General features: G+C 45.6%; 5 protein-coding genes and 2 long non-coding RNA genes across 7 annotated transcripts in view; 5 read left to right on the top strand and 2 right to left on the bottom strand.

Annotated features, from left to right (window-relative positions):
• Nucleotides 1–495: 495 nt before the first annotated feature.
• Nucleotides 496–24,771, bottom strand: part of LOC148387586 (uncharacterized) — a 32,257-nt gene continuing 7,981 nt past the window's right edge. The window contains exon 3 of the long non-coding RNA XR_015862803.1: nt 496–572. This is a non-coding gene — a long non-coding RNA (uncharacterized LOC148387586). The remainder of the gene's footprint in view (nt 573–24,771) is intronic.
• Nucleotides 1,823–7,889, top strand: LOC148387587 (ATP-sensitive inward rectifier potassium channel 10-like). Its single transcript, XM_088395839.1, has 6 exons — nt 1,823–2,126; nt 4,647–4,995; nt 5,075–5,286; nt 5,395–5,526; nt 5,599–5,776; nt 5,853–7,889. Exons 2-6 carry the CDS (start codon nt 4,647–4,649, stop codon nt 6,224–6,226), a joined length of 1,245 nt encoding a protein of 414 aa, XP_088251965.1. The 5' UTR covers nt 1,823–2,126; the 3' UTR covers nt 6,227–7,889.
• On the top strand, nt 8,991–12,701 carry LOC148387588 (SLAM family member 9-like). Its single transcript, XM_088395841.1, has 6 exons — nt 8,991–9,246; nt 9,833–10,126; nt 10,454–10,723; nt 10,882–10,974; nt 11,225–11,295; nt 11,371–12,701. The coding sequence occupies exons 1-6, from the start codon at nt 9,192–9,194 to the stop codon at nt 11,572–11,574; spliced, it is 987 nt and encodes a 328-aa protein (XP_088251967.1). The 5' UTR covers nt 8,991–9,191; the 3' UTR covers nt 11,575–12,701.
• Nucleotides 12,851–16,249, top strand: LOC148387589 (kelch-like protein 10). The gene is made up of 5 exons (XM_088395837.1): nt 12,851–13,566; nt 13,937–14,420; nt 14,700–15,311; nt 15,381–15,530; nt 15,787–16,249. Exons 1-5 carry the CDS (start codon nt 13,409–13,411, stop codon nt 16,147–16,149), a joined length of 1,767 nt encoding a protein of 588 aa, XP_088251963.1. The 5' UTR covers nt 12,851–13,408; the 3' UTR covers nt 16,150–16,249.
• On the top strand, nt 16,958–19,594 carry LOC148387590 (kelch-like protein 10). Its single transcript, XM_088395838.1, has 5 exons — nt 16,958–17,211; nt 17,348–17,831; nt 17,987–18,598; nt 18,676–18,825; nt 18,926–19,594. The coding sequence occupies exons 1-5, from the start codon at nt 17,060–17,062 to the stop codon at nt 19,280–19,282; spliced, it is 1,755 nt and encodes a 584-aa protein (XP_088251964.1). The 5' UTR covers nt 16,958–17,059; the 3' UTR covers nt 19,283–19,594.
• LOC148387591 (kelch-like protein 10) lies at nt 20,718–23,950 on the top strand. Its single transcript, XM_088395840.1, has 5 exons — nt 20,718–20,894; nt 21,230–21,713; nt 22,311–22,922; nt 22,988–23,137; nt 23,357–23,950. The coding sequence occupies exons 1-5, from the start codon at nt 20,743–20,745 to the stop codon at nt 23,714–23,716; spliced, it is 1,758 nt and encodes a 585-aa protein (XP_088251966.1). The 5' UTR covers nt 20,718–20,742; the 3' UTR covers nt 23,717–23,950.
• Nucleotides 23,856–24,622, bottom strand: LOC148387592 (uncharacterized). The gene is made up of 2 exons (XR_015862504.1): nt 24,472–24,622; nt 23,856–24,381 (listed from the first exon to the last, which is right to left on the bottom strand). It is a non-coding gene; the product is annotated as an uncharacterized LOC148387592 (long non-coding RNA).

The raw sequence follows: 24,771 nt of genomic DNA on the forward strand, positions 1-24,771 counted from the left end.
GGAAAGATGGATAGGCTGATAGTTGGGTCGATAGAAACATTTGGATTCTCACTGAGGCAACAACAAACTGAATTAGATATTTTTGTCATGTTTCCATTTGTTTGGTAACGTTCTTGCTTTACATAATCAAACAAGAAATATCTACGATGATCCTGTATCAACAGGTGTTCATGACAAGTATTGATTTCAACTTGTCCCTCGATCGATAAACACACGGACAGAAAGACACGCAGGTTTTGTCTGATGCGCTCAGAAGGCAACACCTGACCTTGAAATTCAAAATCTAAACATTATAAAGTTCCTTTGAGTGTGTGTGTGTGTATGTGCGTGCACGCGCCCACCCGCTCTCCACAAAGCCCTGTTGTGGTTTTCCCAAACGTTACGTAAGTGCCCTTTTGTAGTACACAAAGGGTTTCGCCTGAATGGTTCGCACAAACCCTGACAGCGTTGTCCGGCCCCTGCAACACAATTAAGATGACCCCCCTCAACCCTCATGTCGGACTATGTGTGTGTGTGTGTGTGTTGACATACTTATGCTCGATGCCCAAGAGGAAAGCTTGAGGTGTGCGATTCTGCAAGAAATAATTGAAAGTAAAGTTAGCGTCTACTTAAGACCAGCATTGATCAATATTAACATCCACATCTTGATGAAACGGATGGAGGCGATCCATACGAAAACCCCACATTGCGCAAAAGGTACAAAAATGGTCATGAAATATTTGGGTATATTGAACGTGCATGCAACTATCCGCGTTTTTAACGCAAATGCAAACAAATAAGTTTTAATATCAGCCTTTTTCCCTTCAAGAAATCAAAGCAGGTATGCTGAATTGAAACACAAACAGGCGTACACAATCCTGGAGGACTACCGCCAACTAGTGGTGACATTGCTCTCATTCATGCATTCATCTGTGTTGTCTAAAGTAAGCACGCCTCCTAGTGCCTACGCGTTGTATGGGTAGCTCAACTCTAAGAAAAAACGTGATTTCTGCCTGCCCCTATAAATTATGTGGATTACATACTTACATTACGAACTTTTTTTTCCCGCGAAACTTAAAAAGAGTAAATAAAAGAAGAAAAGTAACCTAGCTTCTAAAGATGGAAATTGACAAACACAAAAGTGTGCTCTTCATGTTTCTATTGAAAACAATTATTTACACAATGGCAAAGCAAAGGAGACAAGGCAGTCTCCTTTGCTTTGGTTTGGAAGTCAAAAATTGGTTAGAGAGAAGATGTAAAAAAATTGCGAGGCTCCGATCCGTATCTCGAAAGCTTCGTAAGTAGCGGTACAACTGTATTCTGATTTGCAAGGTGGCGGTCATCACAATCAATTGGCAAGAGGAACCTTTGGCCCCACAATATGACCAGTACACTGCATGCATGACTTTTTTTAAGGATTCTTTCCAGTGGTCAAGTTTTTTTTGTGGCAGTTGTCATAAGTGATGAGTGGAATGTGTGACTAAGTGTGTTTTGCAAGTTTTATTTTTTTTATAACTTTGTGGAGTTTTTCTAGCGGTCCAGAATGAGGCCTTCTTTTCTAGAAACGTTAAGCGGGCCGGCGCACGGATGGAACGGCCTCGGGAGAGCATGCCCTTAAATCATGCCAGGTCAGCTTATCCCGAAGACACATTCGCCTCACGATCGCTCCCCTTTCAACCCAAACGGGACGCTCTGTTCCGGCCAACCCGTTCATGAATGACGAGGAAAAAAAAAAAAAAGAGCATTTGTGTCTTCTTTTTACAGGAGTTGGAGGGGAGTGTGTGTGTGTGTTGGGGGGGGGGGGGTTCTGGGGCGACGGGGGCAGCGCGCACGTGCGATTGCCACTCCACGTGCACGACCCAGCTCCCGCTTCTTGGCGGCCACAGTAAGAACCCGGCGTCCCGCTCCAGAGGTGACGGCTCGGATGTGAGCGCGACGCGACAGGAATGCCGGGTGGGGGGCAACACAGGAGGGAGAGAGAGCGGCCTCTTATAGGGACTCGAGGGGGTCACGTCCGAGAGACTTTGAGGGGACAGAAGGACCGTCCGCGCGGTCCTCAACTGGACCAGCAGCATGCGCAACAGCGGCTGACACCGTGCAAAGTCTTCCGGCACGCCAACCTTCCAACACAGGCCCGCCTCTGAAAGGTAAGCACACCTGCAAAAGATGCTTTTGCGCTGCTTTTTTGCACTACCTACAATGATTTTTTTTTTATGGCAGAGGGTGATTTCAGAATAAAAATGTTTGAAAAAGGAAATTCTTTAAAATTGTACATTGCGTTTCATTTCCCATTTTATATGAAATCAAAAGTTGAATTGTAGAGCACTTCCTCAAATTGACTGAATTCCGTAAATGGATGGCTTTTCTGTTACTCATAATAAATGATAATAAATACATGTAGGTGTACAAATAAATACTTAAACATTTAAATATATTTCTGTATAATATTTGATCCTTTAAAAAAATTACATCATTAAAAAATAATTGTATATAACCATAACTCTCACACAGTACACTTCTGAAGTGCGCATATCTAAAGGCTCTCACACACTCTACATGCACACATGCATAGACACACAACTAAAATACAATCCTACATGTGACTGAAACACACTGACGTGAAGCACTCTCATATATGCTCACACACTTCTGCTGAAATGCTTCATTTCCCTCTCACACAATAAAAAAAAAAATCACATCTTGAGCACTCTCACACATCTGACTAAAAAGTGCCTTGCAATGTGTTTGTGTGGCGCAGCTGGCTGATGGAGGTCCATCACTCCTCCCCGCGGAATACTAACGAGGATGGCCTTTTCTTTGCACACAATCAAAAGTTTGCTTTCACTCTCATGCACAAAACCACAAAATCACAAGTTTGCCTACAGTTTTCCTTACACACACACACGCACACACATAATTTTGCATGCAATAGCCTGCCCACACTCTCTCTCTCACACACACACACACATGAACACACACACACACACACACACACACACACACACACACACACACACACACACACACACAGTGATGCTTTTTGTCAATGGCGTCTTTTGTGTCTTTCATGTGTGAGCCAAACAAAGCATTCCTGTGTGGATGGAGGAGAGAAGGCACAAGCAGGAGAGGAGGGAGAGAGGAAAAGAGGAGAAAAGAGAGCAAGAGAGAGAGTGAGCAAAGGAGGATGCCAAGGGAGAGAGGGAGAGAGGGAGGGAGGAAGGAAACACCGCTTTTGTCCTCCGGGCGACCGAGAAGGAAAAAAGTTTGCATTTGGGCGTCGGACAAGTGGCATCACCGAGCGGGCGAGTGGTGGTGTTGCCATGGAGATGGAATACATCCTGGCCGAGAGGGCGCTCCCAATATGATTGGACGCGTGTGTGCGTGCATGCGCGTGTGGCGACGTTTGAATGGTCTCATTGTGAGTGCAAAGCTTTTCAGGCCCCCCTCCCAAAAGAAGTAAAGTAATGAAAGACGATTGGTTATGTCATCTGTTGGCGGGCGGCCTCCAGGAGGCCTCGGCCCCCTGTCCACTCGCACCACTAATGTAAGGTCTGTCCGTTCACACATTGACACAACAAATTGGGCTAACCATAAGCTAGCGAGGCTAACGTAAACACATTTGTCCACTCACACAGTCAAGATGTTGACATTATGTCCGTGGCAACTAAAGCGTCTGCCCATTCAGAACACGTTCACAAATGCACAGGATGTTTGTCCTTTTGCACAACAAGCAAACTAATCAAACATTTTGAACTTGTTTTATTTTTTCTCCCAAGTTTGAAGTTTGACCTATAAATGCTTGCGCCATACAAACGTTGTTGCTATTTGCTCAATGTAACACCGAGTCAAGTAACTTTTAATATAATCTGAAAGTAATCTTTAAAGTAACTCATTTACATTTTCATGGTAACCGGCAAGCCAATATTACATGTTATGTTCATATTATTTTATGATGATGAAAATGTTTTGGTGTGCAAGGAAAAAAATGAAGGCAGAGCAAAAAAAACCCCAATCTTCATTCTAGAAAGTTGCATAGCTGGTGGTCAAAATGTGTTGAGCAGTGTAAGAGATGAGTGGTGGAGCGGTTGAGAATTTCCGGATGGTGAAAAGCAACATTTTTGGCCCTTTTCCGATCGGCTCTAGTTTCCATTTTTTTTTCTTCTTTGGGCTGGGATGGAAGCTTCTGTGTTTTCGCCCGTGCTCATTCACTTTGGCTTCCTTCCCTGCCGTCTCCTCTTTTTGTCCGTCGTACCCTCCCCGCTGCGATGGCCGGCTGGACCAAAGCGAGCGTGTCTAATGGCTGCCAGTACAGCCGAGCATTTGTTCGCCTCTGCGTGGGGAAGCTATGCTTGGCAATGTTCGCATAATGCCATAAAAGCGCAGAGCGGCAACTTTGTGATGTCACGTTTCCTGAAGTGGCGACAAATCAGTGACTGCACATCACAGCCCTCAGATTAAAAACGACAACAACAAAAAATGTGCACCAGTTTCACATTTGCGATATGAAATTTGGCACGCATTCACACAATGACTGTGTACACTATAGTAAGGTTTTAAAAATGACCAGACTCTCGTTTTAAAAATGATGACGTATAAGTAAGGCTTCAAAAATGCTTTTATTTGAAAATTGCCCACGAGTCTCGTTGAGACTTTCTTTTCTTGTCCAGATGACGTCCACCGATCCCCCGTCCTCCCGTAGCTCCTCCCCCCACAAGGTGTGTCACTCCCAGACGCAGACGGACGTCTTGAAACCCCTGCTGGGCGCCAGCGCGCTATCCAACGCCGGCAGCGCGCTGCGCAAGCGGCGGCGGGTCCTCTCCAAAGATGGCCGCAGCAACATCCGCATCCAGCACGTCAGCGGGCGTGGCTCTCTCTACATGCGAGACCTGTGGACCACCTTTGTGGATATGCAGTGGCGCTACAAGTTCTTCCTCTTCACCGCCACATTTGCCGGCACCTGGTTCCTCTTCGGCGTGCTTTGGTACCTGCTGGCGCTGGTGCACGGGGACTTGCTCGGTAAGGAGGAGACCATATGTCATTGAGAATAAAAACATGAAAGAAGAAGAGTGTGACCCCGATCCGATTTGGGTTGCAGAGTTCGAGCCACCGTCCAACCACACCCCATGCGTGATGCAGATGCAGACGCTGACGGGCGCCTTCCTCTTCTCGCTGGAGTCGCAGACCACCATCGGCTACGGCTTCCGCTGCATTACTGAAGAATGTCCCCTCGCCATAGTCCTGCTCATCATCCAGCTGCTCATCACCACGCTCATGGAGATCTTCATCACTGGAACCTTCCTGGCAAAGGTGAAGGCTTCAGCTTGGGCCTGAACAAATGGGTTGAGCTGCACTGCGTTCGCCGTCCAGCAGGGCGGGAATGTCGAGTTGACGCGGCGGTGTGTTGCGGGCTGTCAGGTGGCGCGTCCCAAGAAGCGAGGCGAGACGGTCAAGTTCAGCCAGCACGCCGTGGTGTCGAGCCAGGAGGGACGCCCGTGCCTCATGATCAGGGTGGCCAACATGCGCAAGAGCCTCCTGCTGGGATGTCAGGCGAGTCGCATCACATCACATCACATCAAGACCCTCCCAGTCCGTCAAATCACGTGAATGTTTGGGCGACAGGTGACGGGCAAGCTGCTCCAGTCGTCTCTGACCAAGGAGGGCGAGACGGTTCGGTTGGACCAGCGCAACGTGGCCTTCCAGGTGGACACGTCCAGCGACAGCCCCTTCCTCATCCTGCCGCTCACCTTCTACCACGTCATTGACGACGACAGCCCCCTCAGGACCTGGGCAGCCAAGGGTGCGTTTTTTTTTTGTCTGCTCGAAGGAGAACGTCCATCACCGTAACGATGCAAGTCTTTTCCATTTGCATTCAGGCGGCGGCTGGACTGACCCGGAATTAGCCGACTTTGAGCTGCTGGTCATCCTTAGCGCGACCATCGAGCCCACGTCGGCCACCTGCCAGGTTCGCACCTCCTACTTGCCCGATGAGATCTTGTGGGGCTACGAGTTCCCGCCCGTGGTCTCCCTGTCGCCGTCGGGCAAATACGTGGCCGACTTCGCCTTTTTCGACAAGGTGGCTAAGAGCAAGGCGGCGCCCGTGTTCAAGCCGGCAACCGGCCAGCCGCGCGACCACCAGAGCAACGGCGGCAGCAAACTCGCTGGCGGGTCTGACCCGGAGAAGATCCGCCTGGAGCAAAGCTACAGAGAGGAGCGAGGCCGCATCAGCGTTCGTATCAGCAACGTGTGAAAACCTACTATGGGATTTCTTTCTGGACTGTAGCGCAGTCTGCCTTGCAAAACCTGAGAACAAACTTAGGAAAATCAAATTGCACTGAAAAGTAAACTGCTGAGCTGAGAGGTGGCAGAGGGAGAGGCGGAGCAACAGGAAGAAATCTACCTTGCCCCTGTAGATGTGTCCCATTCATTTTTTTTCTTTTTTGCCCAAACACCACATTTGCACATTTCAGGGTCACAAAGGGGAAAAGTACAAATAAAATACTATGAGGAGAAAATCTCGTGATATTGCAAAAAGGGGACAGTCACATTAAAAAAAAAAAAAAAAATCCTGTAATTAACACTTATGAAAAAAGTCTTAATTTTTTGGGGGAGATGGAGGGGCAGGTTTTTGTACAGGTTGTATTTTGAGGCGATGGTAGTCAAAAGGTTTTTAGACAAAAAGTAAGAATTTGATTAAAAAAAATCTTAATAGAATCATTTTTTGACAATTACTTTGAAAATTTTACATTTAAGAGTTACAGTTATATTTTTTGAGATATTTTTATTTTATTTTGCTAAAAAAGCATAGCCTTAAAATTATTTTTTAAACAAAGTCAAAATAATACAGAGAGAAAAAGAGGTTTTTTTTGTTTGTTTTATTCCGTTGTATTACTGGGGGCGTCCCCCAACCCAGAGGTGGGTGGTTTAACATTTGCTATCTATGTAAGCAGCAAATGCAAAAAAAGGGGGCACAGAACCCGAGTGAATGTATTGTTCTTTTTTGTCTTTTCGCATATTCGTGTAGGTGTGTTTATTGTATCTTAAAAAAAAATAAAATAAAATAGAACCTTGAGAAAGTGAACACAAGACAGGCTAACGAGTCCTAACCCGTCATAGGAAATATTCAAATATTGACAGTGCTGATAAGCGGAAAGCCAAAACCACAGCTGAGTGACTGTTAAACTCCCCGCTCACACACAACTTCCCCCTGCCACCTGTTCTCTCTTTGCTGTACACTCACTTTGTGTTTGAGTTTTCCATAGCCAATGTTCAGATGATATGTAAAACAAAACAAAAAAAAAAAGAAAATGTGCCAGCTGTGTGCCACACGATTTGACTATAGGTGCAAATGAGATTGCCTTGTGATGCCTTCTCTGAATTTTTCTTCTCTTTTGGAAAATTCTAAGCTATTTTCACTTATAAAAGTGAAAATACAACAGTAACAAAAAAACAACAACAAACATGCCTGGAAAGATTTTTGAAAGTTAGCCATCTTTTTTTTCAGCAAGCCAGTTTAGGCTGGTCATGAGAATTCCCATTGAGATATTTTTGTCCGCTGTCCACCAAAATGGGACCTTGAAAAATACTAACTCCTGCTTTAGTTCTTATCGTCTGATGAAGTGCAGGCCTGGTGAGCGCAAGGTGCTTGCATTGTATTCATTGAGGAAGTGTGATGTTCATTTTGTACAAAATGTTTTTTTTTTTTTTTTTTTTAAACACCACTGACACTTTGTTTAGAGTCGAAACACTGCCGATGTTTACTGTATTATATTATATATATATGTATATATATAATATTGTTGGAGTCTGTTCTTAACGCCAACACCGAGGGAGGCTGCTAATTTGAATCCTGTTGGAAATGAACTTGCAGGCAGTACAAGAAACTGGGAATAAAAGTTTACTCATTGTTGTCATGCGGTTTTTTGGCACATGCTTTGTGATATTTGATTTTCCGCGTTCGAACCTTGACTGTGCTTTGTGATTTTTGATTTTCTGCTTTCCAACCTTGACTGTGTTTTTGTATTTACACCTCCTTGCCATTGGATTCTGACCCCGATCTGTCAAGGACAGTGTGGTGACTGTCTGTGCAACCGTCTCCCTCACTTCAAACAAAGTCACGCACAGGTGTCCCGGATTAAAGCCCTGTGGCGACCAGTAAGTGGTGAGATCTGGAAGCCTCTAGTCACAAACTGGCACACCAGGCGGTGGGTGTTGGTTTTCAATCGCTAGGCTCTTGGAACGAGGCAGAAAGAGCCTTTCGGCAGCCGCACCCATGACTGAGCAGCCCTTTTTAGGGTCTACTCTGCTCACCCCATATGGGGAGAGGGCTAGAAAAGGTGCCCTAAAAATAGCCTGTCTCAAATCTCCCGACTGGATTACCGCGTTCAAAGGGATCACCACTTGCGGTCGAAAACATAAAATCATGATGAATTTTGGAGCCTGGAATGTGCGCACTCTAATGGATAGTGCAACCAGTGACAGACTGGAGAGGAGAACTGCGATCATCGCTGGAGAACTGAGGAGATGCCGGATCGACCTGGCTGCCCTTTCTGAGACCCGCCGGGCAGATGAAGGACAACTTTTTCTTTTGAAAAGGGAAAGCTACTGATGAACCCAGGATCCATGGTGTTGGGTTTGCCATCAGGAACCACCTCATTAGTCACTTCTCTGAACTTACTGTGGGGATCAATGAGCGTCTCATGACTATCCGTCTGATGCTTGGCAACATACTCGCTTCGAGTGACCGCCGATGATGATGACGACACCTACGCATCTAGTGATTAGAGAAATTTGGTCAAAATTCTGGCCGTTGAGCAACATGAAATTTATGGGCTATCTATCACGTTTTCTTGATTACATCACTTTTATTTTCATTTGTATTTTTCACAGGTTGACTGACAATCTTTGTCAGTTGTTTGTCTGTTGTGAGCCATGTCTTGTCACCGTGGGATAGGGGGGAACGAAATTTCGGTTTCTTTGTGTGTCTTTGGCATGTGGAGAAATTGACAATAAAGCTGACTTTGACTTTGACTTTGAAACCTTCAACAATGCAAAAAATAATGAGTAGGCGGGAGTGTCTTCTGCCATTTTGAAAATGATCAAGAAAGACTAGTGCTTGCAGCCAGGGAGGCAGCCCATTTTGAATTTGTTTGAGCAAACCATTGCTGACGTGGACGGCAAACAAGGCAGCGCTCAAGTTCCTCTTTTGTCGCAACATGAAATGGCTCCTATTTTTCTTTCTCTTTCTGCTCCTAACAAACAAAACTCAAGGTAAGCCCGTCACTTTTGGTTTGCTCCGCCTTCACGAAAATGTATAGTCCACAGAAAAAAAACAAAGCGTTGACTGCAATGTTTTAGGAGTTGTGTCGGAGGTGATGAGGATGCAGTAATGGTACATATGCTTTTATTCCCAATGAAATTAATGTTAGCTTTTCTTTGGAAATTGGACAGGAAGTTAAAAAAGTATTCAAATATGAGGCATCACCAGTTAAATGTAAACAAGTTTGATTTTAAGTCTACAAGCAGTCGCAATTTGCTGTACCGCATGAACAAATACAAAACGAAACAAGAAAGCAGTCGTGAAAAGGAACTTGCAGAACTTGTCGTTTCTCTTACCATAGCCCTTATATCTGATGATTGACTTCCTATTCTGTCGACTCACAAAAAAAAAGACTTAACATGCTATTCAATGCCAGTAAAATAAAAATAAATTGCTGCATTTTGTCGAGGGGGGGTGGGCATTTTGGAACTGTAAAGTGGATTTTTTTTCCGTGAGACAAAAATTACATAAGAATAAGTCAACAATTTTAATTGGCATATTGTGATATGATTTATTCTCGTCTTGTTTTTTTTTCAGGGTCTGGAGCAATAAGCAAGTTTGTAAAGCTGGGAACTGATCTAGAATTGCACACAAACAAAACGGACGCAGGAGACATCTTCTTTTGGAAGTTCAATTCAAGTATTAACATTGTAACACAAATGAAGGATTACCTAAAAATTTTAGAAAAATATAATGGAAGAGTGTTGTTTGAACAAGAAACCTTCACCTTGACATTAAGAAATGTACAACATTTGGACGCTGGACTTTACACTGCACTGCTCGAGGGTGGTACTTCAAAGAAGTTGGCCGAATACCAAGTTCACGTTCAAGGTACATCGTCGATTGAAATGGTTGTTGATGTCTTTTTAATCCCGGAACATAAACTATATAACATACCGAATTGTCCCAGAAACATCATTGGTACTCCTGAAAACTTTGATATCGCCGGGCTGTGGTCAACATCAGATTGACCCCTAAAGTGAACGGTTCCTAACAAAAGGACCTAGCAGGTCAATTTGATCCATCATAGCCATTTATTAGACTGGGTCTAACATTTTCCGGGTCACATTGACTGAGTAACATTATTTCTGCCCCCTACAAAACAACATAACCGCAGGTTAACTTTCCACTTGTACGCTAACGAGTCGAAATTTTCAGCCGCTGTATCTCCCATCGAGCTGGAGGTGGTGTCAGTCAGGGCTGACTCGGACTCGTGTAACTTCACGGTGACCTGTAGGACCGACAAAGCTAAACTCAACGCCACTTTTGGATGCCGCCATGATAACTGCACGCGGGCCCCAGGCGAGGTGAATGATGCAAATTTCAAGGCCTTCGTCTCCAATTCCTCCGTTATGTGCGAGCAAAGCAACCACGTTAGCAAGAGCCAGCAGGCAAAGGCGCTTCAACAAGTCTGTCATCAACACGGCGGTGAGTGTCACCGGAATCTAGTCAGTTGGGTCTGTTATACAGATCCCAGCAAAGTCAGGATTCGTATTTGTAGCCACTTTCACGCAGAGATCCCGCAGCGTATAAAGGGCTTGAAAATTATAAATGTTTTGGTTTGTTTTTGTTCTACCTCCCCACAGAATCCGACAAAAGCTCAATGGTCGCCTGGATCGGAATATTAGTCGGCTTTGCTGTCCTTGTTGTTGCTGTTCTTATTGGACTTGCTTTAAGAAGTAAGTTTGACTCATGTCCTGATGCTGTTTATAGTTTTAAGCACTTGATGACTACTATCGCTTCCCCTAAACCTGGTCCAACCCAGGGTGCCCCTTACAAGGTAACATATCATTGTTCTTGTGTCGCAAGGCAATGGGAACCCTTGTCCTCCTTCCCTTAGCATAGTCCAAATGATTGACTCACTAACCAACTGCAGAGATGGCGTAAAAAACAGCTATAATCTGTGGTTTATGTTGACCAAATTCTCAGAGTCTGTGACTTCTTGTGCAAATACCAAACGGAGAAAAAGACGGGCCACCCAGCAACAAGAGTTTCCTGGGGTAAGTCCTTGAATCCTACGATCTGTTCAAAGGCATAGAAACCAAAGTATAGTCAAACTTTTGATTTGTTTGCAGGACCTCACCCCAGCACAAAATGTGGATGCTCATAATATCCATAACGAGATGAGTCTGAACCCTGTCTACTCATTGGTGGAACATCACACGGGACCGAGCACGACCACGTATGCTACAGTTCAGAAACCTGCAAAACCTCGGGAGATGCAGAAAGCAGATTCAGTGCTGGTCCCTGGGCACAATAATCCCTTGGTGGCATTGTAACCATGCCCACGTTAGGTTTACACATTTACGTATCTGCAGATTGGCAGGTGTGAAAACACCCTTAGAATGGAACAAGCATTTTGCAGACTGAGGGTGTTTTCACACCTGGACCCTTTTAAAAGAACCAAAGTCAGGCCTCTTTAATTGGACCAAAAAGTGGACCAAGAGGAAACAAACTCAGTTCTTTTTGTCTTCACATTGTGAGTGTATTTCAAAGAGGACCGAGTTCTCTTTCTGGTTCAGTTCAAGCTTGATGGGGCCTCAGTCCTCTTTCTGTTCACACTAGGTCCTCTAGAGCTCTCACACTCCCACTGCACTGCATTCTGGGTAGTTTTTGATATCCCCTGACTCCCTACTTCTTCGCATTTTATCTCGAGTAGCTAAATACTTTAGTTTTTTTACTTTTATTCTGCATTGTATAGAAGTTCTATCAAAACCGGCTGCTTTCATTCTCTCCGAAAATTCTTGAAATACTTTCGCATTACGGTGGGTTGTAGATAGTTGTGATTTAATGCTGTCGTCGTTCCAAATTTCCAAAAGACATTCCGTTTCGTCTTCTCCCCAAACTATGCCGCGTCCAGGTGCCGTGGCAGAACTTTAAACGGCACATGCTTCTCTACGTTTACTATTAGAACCACGGTCACGACCACGACTTGCTGCTGCCATACTTTGGATTCTCTGTTCTCTACAGTTTTGTTTTTGCGCCTGCAGTCACGTGACCAATCTACGGCAAGCCAAGGAGGTTACAATACAGTGCAAAAAGGCAAAGTGAACCCAGTGCGCTTTGTGTTCACAATGTACAGATTAGGTGAACCGTACCGTTGACTTTTAGCGAACCGTACTGAGACCACCTACAGTTCGTTTTAAAGGGGTCTGAGTACGATTGGCGTGTTCACATATGCACAAAAAATGCTGAGTCATCGATCTGAGTTCGTTTAGAGCAGTGGCTCCCAAACTTTTTCAGACTAGCGCCCCCTTGGCTCCCCAGTGAATTCCTAGCGCCCCCCCCAAACTTTGCTTTAACTCTGTGGACAGTGACGTCAATCATGTCTTCTGTAATGTTCCGCTATGTTCTTTATTACAGCTGACATGGAATTGCTATTTAAATAAAGTTGAGTTTGACTGAGGAGGATGTCAAAGAGAAATCATTGCTGCTTTTGAATTGCAAAAATTGCACAGCGAAGGACCGGAGCCTCAATAGTGAGGTCGAGAGAAAACCTCCCCTTCGATCACACTTGGTGTTTGACTGCCCACAAAATCAGAACACAGGTTGGGGGGGGATATTGGAACCTATCTAATCACGCAGAGTTGCTTGAGGCCAACACTTCTTGAATGACGTCGTCCTGACATTTCTAGTCTCACTGGATGATAAAAGTGGCCTCTAAGCCTTTTTGCCACCAGGCAGCAGGTGAGAGACCGACCGATCAACCGACCAGTTGTCAGTCATGTGACCACCCCCAACTGGAAACGTGAAAAAGGGAAGGCATCCACATCTCAAATTTGGAAGTGAAAAGGCCTTTTGATCAAAGTTGAAATGCCTTTAACAAGCAAGAAGATTGTTGCCTGGCTTGAACTTTCCCGCACTTCTTTTGCTTATATTTGTTACAAATTTGGTGTTTGTGGTTTTGGGGACAAAACAACTGTGGACCAGTGATGTTTTCCTTAATTCTAACGTGTGAGCGCCTTGATGATGCGTTAGGTAGCTTTTGACACAGGATGTCATTGTGATGTCATGACATGAGCAACCCCGCCGACCCCCACCCAGCCCCTTTGCTGTCATTTGTGCCGCGACTCGGCAGGACTCCAAAGTGTAACGAAATGGTCAAAATTCAAGATGAATTGCGTGGATGGTAGACTTGCAAGCAAGTGCGTAGAATGTGTATACGAAGAGCTACGTCAGACCCGAGGACTCAGCGATGCACTGATAGTAGTCGACCATGTGGAGTTTCACGTCCACAAGATCATCATGTGCAATTGCAGCCCGTACTTTGGGTGAGTGCAAAGTCAAAGATCCCAAGTCAAAGATCCGGCCGCATTTGAAGAGTTTCACAGCTGGGGAAAAAACCCCAACTCTTGTCACTGTGATGTGATGCTTCAAAGTTCAGACCCAGTGGTTCTCAAACTGGGGTCTGGGGACCAAGATAGTAACGCAATTAGTTGTTCCAAATGAAAATTTGCCACAATTGGTCAATTTTCATTCCTTTAGCATTCAGGGGTAGACGTGGTCGTCACAGGTGTTGGGATTATAAGGGAGCACCAGGAAAAATGTTTCTCAAGGCCTCAAATTTGAGAACCCTGGTCATGGTCCAATTGTCCATTTTATGAAACGTTGAAATCTTTTCTCTGTGTTCCCGATGTTCAGGGCCCTCTTTCTACGTTGGTCCACCCCAGACCAGAAGGTCTATGCCATACAAGGTCTTACAGCTCACTTAATGAATCTCTTTATTGATTTTGCATACACGGGCTGCGTGTCGGTGACAGAGGACAATGTGAAGGACTTGTTAATAGCCGCCGACAAGTTCAACGTCATAGGTGTGGTGGAAATCTGCTGCCAGTTTCTAACGGAGCAGCTGTGTCCAGAGAACTGTATCGGCATCTGGCAGTTCACCAGGAACTGTCACACCCCGCAGCTGCAGACCAATGCCTACCAATATATTTTATACCACTTTGAGGAGGTGGCTACCACGGACGAGTTGCGGCAACTCTCAATGCAGGATTTGAGCGATATGCTCGACAGAGATGACCTGATCGTGAAAAAGGAGAACATCGTTTACGAGGCCATCTTACACTGGATTGCTCAAGAGCCTTGGGAGCGGAGCAGAAACATGCCGATGCTCCTGGCCAAGGTAAGTGGCACTTACCGCACCCAAAACAAACAACAATCGTTGGGCTTTGAGTACCGTGTGACGCCAGACTAGCTGAAACTTACAACTAACAAAACTAACTGACCCCCGTATATCGTAGACAGTCAGGCTGCCCGTCGACAACGTCATACTCAACACTCAGTCTCCTCGGTATACTGACCAAACCACGGAGAAATTTTTGCATGTATGCTGAGGAACCCTGACGATGTCATCTGAATAAGACTTGTGACATTCCCCCAAAATCTTCTTGCCACTGTGCAGGTCCGTCTCGCACTGACCAGTCAGGAGTACATCACCATCAACGTGCTGACTAACCAACTGGTGCAGAACAGCCGTGAATGCCTGGAGATGGTCCACTTCGCGTCACGTGTGATTAGTCACATGGCGAGTAGCTCCGTGTCCGCTTACTGCAACTTGGTGGCCCGTCCTCGCCTGCCTTCTGCTATTCTGCTAGCCATCGGGGGCTGGAGCGGTCCAAGCGCCACCGAGTGCATCGAGGTGTATGACGTCCACGCCAACTGTTGGGACTACCTCTTTGACAATATGGACCAACCCCGAGCGTACTGCGGCGCCATCTTTCTCAATGACGCCATCTACTGCCTTGGCGGCTTTGACGGCACGGAACACTACAACACCGTCAGCCGCTTTGACCTGAAAACTCGCACCTGGCAAGAAGTGGCACCCATGCACTCACGCCGATGCTACGTGAGCGTCACTGTGCTAAACGGGTGCATCTTTGCGTTAGGGGGTTATGACGGACATGTAAGACTTAAGACAGCCGAGTACTACAGGCCCGAAACCAACCAGTGGACCCTTATTACCAGTATGCACGAACAGAGGAGCGATGCCAGCTGCACCACACTTAATGACAAGGTGAGTGGAACCCGAATGTGGATGGATGTCTGTCGTTCAGGCCTGACCCGTCACAACCTGTGATTCCAGATTTACATTTGCGGCGGCTTTAACGGAAACGAACCCTTGCAAACGGCAGAATATTACAGTCCAGAGACCAACGAGTGGACAGCCATGGCTCCAATGAGCAGCCGTCGCAGTGGTGTTGGAGTCATTGGCTTTGCTGACCATGTTTATGCAGTGAGTACAGTCTGAAATTTGCTCCAAAATGTGTGGTCAAAGATTTGTCTCCCAAAATGTGACCAAACATTTTATTGTTAAAAATGTGTGACGAAAGTGTCCACAATTCATAATACTTTGAACATAAATTCTTACATTTTGACCAGTAAAAGAGCTCTATGGGAATATGTGCAACCAATTTAAAAACACCAGAGTTGAAATTTGAGATTGTGTTCTTACAATGTTGGTAAGATTAATTTAGCTTCCGTGCCTAAAGGTTGGAGGCTACGATGGCGAAGTCCGTCTGACCAGCGCAGAGGCCTACAACCCACGAACTAACAACTGGATCGTGTTGCCCCCCATGCAATGCCCCCGAAGCAACTTTGGCATCGAAGTAGTGGAGGACTGTCTCATTGTCGCCGGGGGTTACAACGGCGTCTCCACCACCAGCCACGTGGAATACTACGACCTGACGACCGGTCTCTGGTCTCCAGCAAACGACATGCGTATTTCCCGTAGCGGTCTCACTTGTTGCGTGATGACTGGACTCTGCAACATGACCCAATGTGCTATCATTCGAAACGATCTACCGTTGCTCTTCCTGGAAGACGATATGACACAAATGGACGATGATGTTTAAACAGAACACATGTCGACTGCCCTGAGAAGTCAACTGAAAAGGTTTTCACAACCAAGAGGAAAAAATTCAATAAAAGAGAAAAAAAGCCATTACTACAAAAGATGCGGATTGTTTTTTTTTATTATCATTATTTTTCTCATACAAGAAGGATTGAGATCTATCTCATCTAGGGGTCTGTTAAATATTTCAGATCTATTTTTTCTCACCTCTTAACTAAGGAATTTAAGCCAAAACTTGGTGACAACCATTCGTGCTTCGTGGGGTGGAGGGACAAGTAAAGTGAGACAAGGAAATATCTTAACTGTTGGGTGCAGTTCTAAGCAATCGTCATTGCATGGACTGATGAAGCCTTCTCTGCAAACCATCTTTGTTTGAAATTGTATTTAAAATAAATCTTAACTCAATGTAACTTTTACTGACTTGACTGATTAGTAGCATTTTTGAGCTCAAAAGAAGGGTAAAATGGTAGATCGTTCACAAGCGGCTCTATTTTTTAGCGTGGATGGTCTTGCTCGATTTTTGGGGAAAGGTAGAACTTCGGTATTGTTAGTTTAATATTTAGGGGCTTTGAGGTTTAGAAACAGTATCCACAGTATCAGTTAATATTCTGACTCCAGGTCTATAGACCCTTTCCTTTCTTATCTCTACGGTTAAGGTGGCAACTGAATACGGCATTTATTTGTTACGGAACCAATATAATATTAATGGGGGTTGAACCCAGTGATGTTTGCTTTAAATGTAAAGCACGGAGGCCTTGATGATGTGGATGATGTCACCGCAGATGACCAACCAGGCTTTTGACACAGAATACCAGCACGATGTACTCCCCAACTGCAACGTTCGACTATGTGACTTCCGCTGAGGCTTCGGCAGAAGTCCAAAGCGTTGAAGACATGGCAACAAATTCAAAATGAGTTACGATGTACAGTTGTCATACAAGTCTGGCTCCGTGTACAACCAACTACGCCTTACGAGAGAATTGAGCGATGCCGTCATTACGGTGGATGAAGTCGAGTTTCACATCCATAAGATCATTCTGTGCAACTGCAGCCCCTACTTTAGGTGAGTTGCTCAAATGTAGCGGGACCATTTGTCAGATGCAGATGAGTCGAACAAGTTGATCGGCTCAGGCTGAAGTCACCAGCATTATGGTTTGCTGGGCTCGACAAATAAAATATCAAACATCTCTCCTTTTCAGAGCCCTCTTTTTACGGTGGTCCTCTTCATACCAGAGGGTCTACACCATACATGGTCTGACAGCTCCCTTCATGCAGGTATTCATTGACTTTGCATACACCGGCTCCGTATCTGTGACAGAGGACAACGTACAGGACTTGTTGATAGCGGCCGATAAGTTCAACGTCATTGGCATCGTTCGATCTTGCTGCACATTTCTAACAGAGCAGCTCTGCCCAGAGAACTGCATCGGCATCTGGCAGTTCACAAAGAACTACTACGCCCCGGAGCTCGAGGACAATGCCCACCAGTACATCCTATACCACTTTGAGGAAGTCGCAATGTCGGATGAGTTGTGGCAACTCCCCATACAGGACTTGTGTGACATCCTGGACCGGGATGACCTGATTGTGAAAAAGGAGAACACGGTCTACGAGGCCATACTCCACTGGATTGCACATGCCCCTCTAGAGCGAGAAGAAAATGTGGCTCTGCTCCTATCAAAAGTAAGACAAACCCTTTTGACATTTTGGGGGCGTGAAGTGTGCTTGCAATATGCAGAACATTGACAAAAAACACACAATAGTCACAATAGTCATAATACCATCGTTCCGAAATGTCAAATGAACAACATACACTAGCGTCTTCTTCTGACTTGTAGGTCCGTCTGGCTCTGACAAGTCAGGAGTTCATCACCGTCAACGTGCTGACCAATCAGCTGGTGCAGAGCAGCAACGAATGCCTGGCAATGGTGGATTTTGCTATCAAAACTATACATCACATGAGCGCCACATCTGTCTCTGGATTCTGCAACACGGTCGCCCGTCCTCGCCTACCTTCCACCATCCTGATGGCCATCGGCGGTCGCAATGGCCGAGACGCCGCACACCGCATTGAGGCGTACGATGTGCACACCAACTGCTGGGGCTACCTGGTAGATGACATGGATCAACCCCGTTCATACTGTGGTGCAGTCTTTCTCAATGACGCCATCTACTGTCTGGGAGGCTTTGATGGGGCGGAACACTACAACACAGTCAGCCGCTTTGACCTGAACACGCGCACCTGGCGGGAAGTGGCGCCCATGCACTTTCGCCGCTGCTATGTGAGCGTCACAGTGCTTAATGGGTGTATCTATGCAATCGGAGGCCACGACGGACGGGTGAGACTAAAGTCGGCCGAGTACTACGAGCCCGAGACCAATCAGTGGACTCTTATTGCCAGCATGCACGAACTGAGAAGCGACGCTAGCTGCACCACCCTCAATGACAAGGTAGTTGAGCTCAGGAAGGTGCATTTGTATTTTGCTGACCTTGCGTTAATTGGCCAGTCACCTTCATGTGGTTCCAGGTGTACATTTGTGGCGGTTTTAATGGAAATGAGTTCTTGCAAACAGCAGAATATTACAGCCCAGAGACTGACGAGTGGACAGTGATGCCCCCCATGAGGAGCCGTCGCAGCGGCACCGGAGTCATTGGCTTTGCTGACCATGTTTACGCAGTAAGCATAGCATGATCCAGTAAACCCTGTAATTGAACTTTGCAAAACACTTGGAGTCCGGTTTTAAGAGAAAACCTTTCCACTCGATTGTGCTTTGAAGGTCGGAGGTTATGATGGTGACATCCGCCTAGCCAGTGCCGAGGCCTACAACCCCCTGACCAACAACTGGATTGTGCTGCCCCCCATGGAATCCCCCAGAAGCAACTTTGGCATTGAAGTTGTTGAGGATCGCCTAATCGTCGCCGGAGGTTACAATGGCGTCTCCCCGACCAAACTGGTGGAGTTCTACGACCTCACCACTGGTCTGTGGTCTCCAGCCAGTGACATGGGGGTCTCTCGAAGCGGTTTGACTTGCTGTGTGATGTCTGGACTTTGCAACATAGTCCAATATGCTATGCTCCGCAATGATCTACCTTTGCTAAACTTGGATGAAGAAATGCTGATTAACGAGGACTAAACCAGACCAAGGACCATTATGCTGAAAAGTGAAAGAAACTGAAAAGTGCAAAAGAGAAAATATAAGACAAAAACAATCTCTAAACTTGAGTTCTTTTTTACGTCATGAGCCAGCTTTATAAACATCAAAATGACATCCACATTCAGAACTGAAACAAGGGGACAAGCTGTTCTAAGATGACATGAAGCAAACAATTGCCTTTTGCCTTTGCAGTATTAGCTGCTGCGATTGATGCTTTATATTCAGTTCAACCCCCCATTAGTAATGTAATTTTCCTTTGTGAGTGTTGTAGTTGTAAATAGTTTCTTTGAATTTTTGCATGTCTAGTGTGATGCTTTCTAAAACCAATGCATTATAATTAGTAGCAGTTTTGGAAACAGCACTGAGGAGTGCATGGTAAAACACTTGAGCATTAACTCCATATATCCCGAATAACCAGGTTAAGCTCCAAATCATAGGACACCCGCCTTTTGTAAGAAAATTCTGTGCAGTAGTTGCATGTTGAATACGTTTTCGAGCAGCTTGCAGCTCAGCAAGGCTAGATGCGCTATCTCGACTGACAGAACACAACTGTCAATCAGCTGACAAAACTATAGCGACGCTGATTGGCTGAATCGGTACATACGAGTATTATTCCGGGAGATGCATGTTTCTTACTCAAAATAACGCAGATATAACAAAGGAGGAGTCTACTCGTCCTGAAAACCCCTCTGTTAACGTTTCTTCACTCCAGCAATACGCTCCTAATCGTGTTTGTGGAACTGTACAACCATTATAAAAGCAAATCAATGTATAAAGCATCCGTGACTTCCATTATTTGGTGGTGGAGCTACACGGAAAGCCCCAATGAGTCTTTGATGACGATAGGAGTTGCATCTGAATAAATTGTTTGGACACCAAACTATGAAGATGGCCTTGCGGCTCTTACGGTGGCCAAGATAATTTCAGGGTATGTCCATGAGGACAAAGACACCATGTGTCAAACTTAAACCTTTGGGAGACCGTCCCAGGTTCAAACATCGCTGACATCTGACGCAACGGGGACTGGACTCTGGACTGATCATCAAATATTGGAAGCTGTTCCACAAGTGAATTTTCCCATGCTATCTTGGAGGTGCATTGTGTCAGTGGAATATTCAAACTTGGTTGGACTAGCAGTGGTCACTAAATGGGAAAAATATGAAACAAAAACGGAATGAGGATTGTATTTTCTGATTAAAATGTGGCTTTCCTGGTGGAAAGGTGATGTGTTTCTTGACATTAAAGTCACGATGCTCTGATGATGTGAATGATGTCGCCGCTAATGGCGACCGTGGCTTTTGACACAGAATGCCACCATGATGTAATGCCAGAGCACCCCTTGCCTGTCTGCTCACTACGCAGCCCTCCCATTGCTTTTTGTGACTTCTGCTGAGACTCTGCAGATGCCAGAAGTGTTAAGAAATGGCAACAAATTCAAGATGAGTTATGATGGTAAAATTCCATTCAAATCTGGCTCTGTGTATAACGAACTGCGGCTGACCGGAGGACTTAGCGACGCGGTCCTCAAGGTTCACAATGTTGAGTTTCATATCCACAAGATCATCCTATGCAACTGCAGCCCATATTTTGGGTGAGTAGTTTGACTTTTCATGACTTGCATTCAGAAGTGGCAAAAGCACTCTGGTTAGGAGAGTAGTATAGGGTTTCGATCTAGAGTCAAAGAAGGGTTTCAATCTCGAGCGATTGAGATGCATGGAGGTTGGAACAAATATGTAAGGAGAAGAAAGTACAAACATCTGTTTTGAAAAGTTGGGAGAAAGTCGTGAGAAAAATGATTAAGTAAAGCAGAGAGACCTAAATTCTTTGTTCCTTCCCATCAACTGTTTGTATACAAGAAACATATAGAACTGTTCACTTGGCTACTAAATGTTGGCTGACGACCTGTGTCTGTATTGTGGTGCTCAGGGCCCTCTTTTTACGATGGTCCACCCCAGACCAGAGGGTCTACGTCATACAAGGTGTTACACCTCACATAATGCAGCTCTTCATTGAGTTTGCATACAGCAACTTTGTGTTGGTGACCGAGGACAACGTCAAAGACTTGTTGATTGCTGCCGATAAATTCAACATGACGGCCGTCGTCCAATCCTGCTGCATGTTCCTGGCAGAGCAACTTTGTCCGGAGAACTGCATCGGCATCTGGCAGTTCACCAAAAACTGCCACACACCAGAGCTGCAGATTAGCGCCTACCAGTACATTCTTTACCACTTTGAGGACGTCGCGGCCTCTGAGGAATTGCCGCAATTCACCATGCAGGAGTTGTGCGACATTCTGGATAGGGACGACCTGATTGTGAAGAAGGAGAACACGGTTTACGAGGCCATCCTGCACTGGATTGCGCATGCGCCGAGGGAGCGAGGCAGGAACCTGGCCACCCTCCTGGGCAAAGTAAGTCAACTTCCCCCGAGAAATAAAAAAATGTCAATTCACAGTCATACAAGTCTTCCGGCAAAGTCCTTAAGAATTGAATCAAGGGAACGGAACTCTTCCTGATCGTTGAAGACGTCTCATAGTTAATTAGTATACAGAGGTGTACTTATTGCAATTTTATAGATAAATGGTACTATTTCTAGTCTGAGGAAAGCCGGGGGTGCATGAAATATTTTTTCTTCTTCCATGGGGGGGCATAATAATTGAGCACTGCACTTAATCCAAAAGGCATCTTCAGTTCTTTGGGTTAACATTGAGATGTCTTTAGCAACCAAGACCCAATTGAAAGCTCTGATAAGATTGTATCACATTAGTCTGACATCATTGAGTACACCCAGTATGTCTTGCTGGCTACCAAGTAAAATTGACACTTGGATTAAGAGTTGGGTGCTTGACAGACAAAATGTGTTCTCTGTAAGACATGCCTGGACTCAAGTAACTTGAGACAGTTACCTAGTGAGTACAACCATGGCAGTGGCAAGCAGTGTCAAATGAGGTCTGAAACCAAATGGGTCTCTTAATATCTTCATTGAAATATCAGTCTGTCCTCTGTAGGTCCGTCTGGCTTTAACCAGTGAGGAGTTCATCACCATCAACGTGTTGTCGAATCAGTTGGTGCAGAGCAACAACAAGTGCTTGGACATGGTCGCCTTTGCCACCCGAGTGATCCACCACATGGTGGCAAACTCCGTATCCGCATGCTGCAACCTGGTGGCCCGTCCTCGCCTGCCTTCTGCTATACTTCTGGCGATCGGCGGTTGGAGCGGCGCCAACCCTACGCAGTGCATCGAGGCATACGACGTGCATGCCAACTGCTGGATCAGTTTTATCGAGGACATGGAGCAACCGCGGGCATACTGCGGCGCCGCCTTTCTCAACGACTCAGTCTACTGCCTGGGCGGCTTTGACGGCGCTGAACACTATAATACTGTCAGCCGCTTTGACCTGAATGCACGCACCTGGCAGGAAGTGGCGCCCATGCACTCCCGTCGGTGCTACGTGAGCGTCACGGTGCTAAACGGGTGCATCTACGCACTGGGGGGGTACGACGGACGGGTGAGACTTAAGACGGCGGAGTACTACACGCCTGAGACCAACCAATGGACTCTGATCGCAAGCATGCATGAACTGAGGAGCGACGCCAGCTGCACCACCCTCAATGACAAGGTAGGTGGCAGTAAAGTCAGTCAGGCAGGCCCACTTCAAATCACTAGAGCGTCTCTTTATTCCAGATTTACGTTTGCGGTGGTTTTAATGGAAACGAGCCCCTGCAAACGGCAGAATACTACAGTCCTGACACTAACGAGTGGACCATGATGACGCCGATGAGCAGCCGTCGCAGTGGCATCGGAGTCATCGGGTTCGCAGACCACGTTTATGCAGTAAGTGATGCGTAAAACAATGATTGACAATCACAATGATTGAAAGAACTTTTTTAGCACATGCCTAAAGAGATTCTGGCCTCAGGACAATGTCCTCAGTGTGTAAGGACAAAGGGATGTGAAATCCTAACTTGAAACCATAATGCTGCTGCCTTCAGTGTTAGAGCTGCTGACCTTGTGAATACGCTTTTCTCATATTTATGCTTCTTATTCCCTAAGGTTGGCGGATATGACGGTCAAACTCGTTTGACCAGTGCAGAGGCTTACAACCCGCAAACAAACAACTGGATCATCCTGGCCCCCATGGACTGCCCCCGAAGCAACTTTGGCATTGAAGTAATTGAAGACCGCCTCTTTGTGGCCGGGGGATTCAATGGGGTCTCCACCACCAAGCTGGTCGAGTACTACGACCTCAGCACTGGTCTATGGTCTCCGGCCTGTGACATGCTGATCTCAAGAAGCGCTTTGACTTGCTGCGTAATGTCGGGATTCTATAACATGGCACACTACGCCATGCTCCGGAATGATCTACCGCTGCTGTATATGGAGGATGAGATGGACACGGAAGATGACGTCTAGACAAAGACAATCTTGAAATATATTGAAAATTGACGCTAGAAAAACCCTGAAATAAAATGGTATATGACTCTGAAGTAATGTGGAAAAATGCCTCAAGGGCTCAGAACGGAAGTGGTGAAAAAGAAACAAGGGAAACTGGTTGCTTTGAATGAGATTGTGTTTTATGTTATTTTTGCGTTAGTCAGGTTGTTGAAGCCTTCCATCCTCAGGTGAATAAAGATTTTTGTTATGAAATGACTTCAGTTCATTCAAACTAAGATTAGTGTTTCAAATCAGGGTTTTAAAATGGGTTTGAGGTTTCAAATGAGGGTTTCAAGGGTTAACGTAGAGTTTCAATCTAGGGTTGGGGTTTCAAATTAGGGTTTCAAACTAGTTGGGTGGAAAAGAACAAATGAGAAAGTTAAAAAAAATTACAGCCTAAGAACAAACAGAAATGGATTTTAGTCCCTCTGATGTAATGGCCCATCGCTGAAAGTAAAGTTTCACATAGGGATAGGTTTTTAAAGCAGCATAATGATGGACTAAGCACAGACAGAAGTGAACTTGTCCGTGATTGACCGAATAGTCCATCTGTCCGTTACTGACGAACACCCCATCTGCTGAGCACTGATGAATGCCAGACAGGTACGCGGGTTGCTGAAAAATGTCCAACTGGAAATCCAAATCTAGAAGTGGATTTTTATACAGTGAATAAAAACAAAAGAACTGAAAACTGCTAAACAAGCATCCCAGCACTCCAGGTGTTCACTACATACAGCAGCTGCAAAGCCTCCAGTGGTATGAAGCAACAACACGTTGAATGAAGCAACTTCACGCAATAACTCTCCAATGAAACTCGATCCCAAACTTTCAACCATTCAGAAAACACCCACACCTGAATCATATGACTAAAGAAAACAGAGTGGAGTGGGCATCTCAAACACCCACTGAGGGCCAACGAATCTTTAGTGGGAATGTGGTCCAAAGTGTGATGTGATGCGTTTCTTCCTATTAAAGCATTGCGACTTTGATGATGCGGGCGAGGTCGCTGCCATACTCATCGGCGTCTTTTGACA

This window comes from Syngnathus floridae, chromosome 14 (genome assembly GCF_059516105.1).
Source record: "Syngnathus floridae isolate MCC-2025c chromosome 14, RoL_Sflo_1.0, whole genome shotgun sequence".
NCBI classification, from domain to species: domain Eukaryota; kingdom Metazoa; phylum Chordata; class Actinopteri; order Syngnathiformes; family Syngnathidae; genus Syngnathus; species Syngnathus floridae.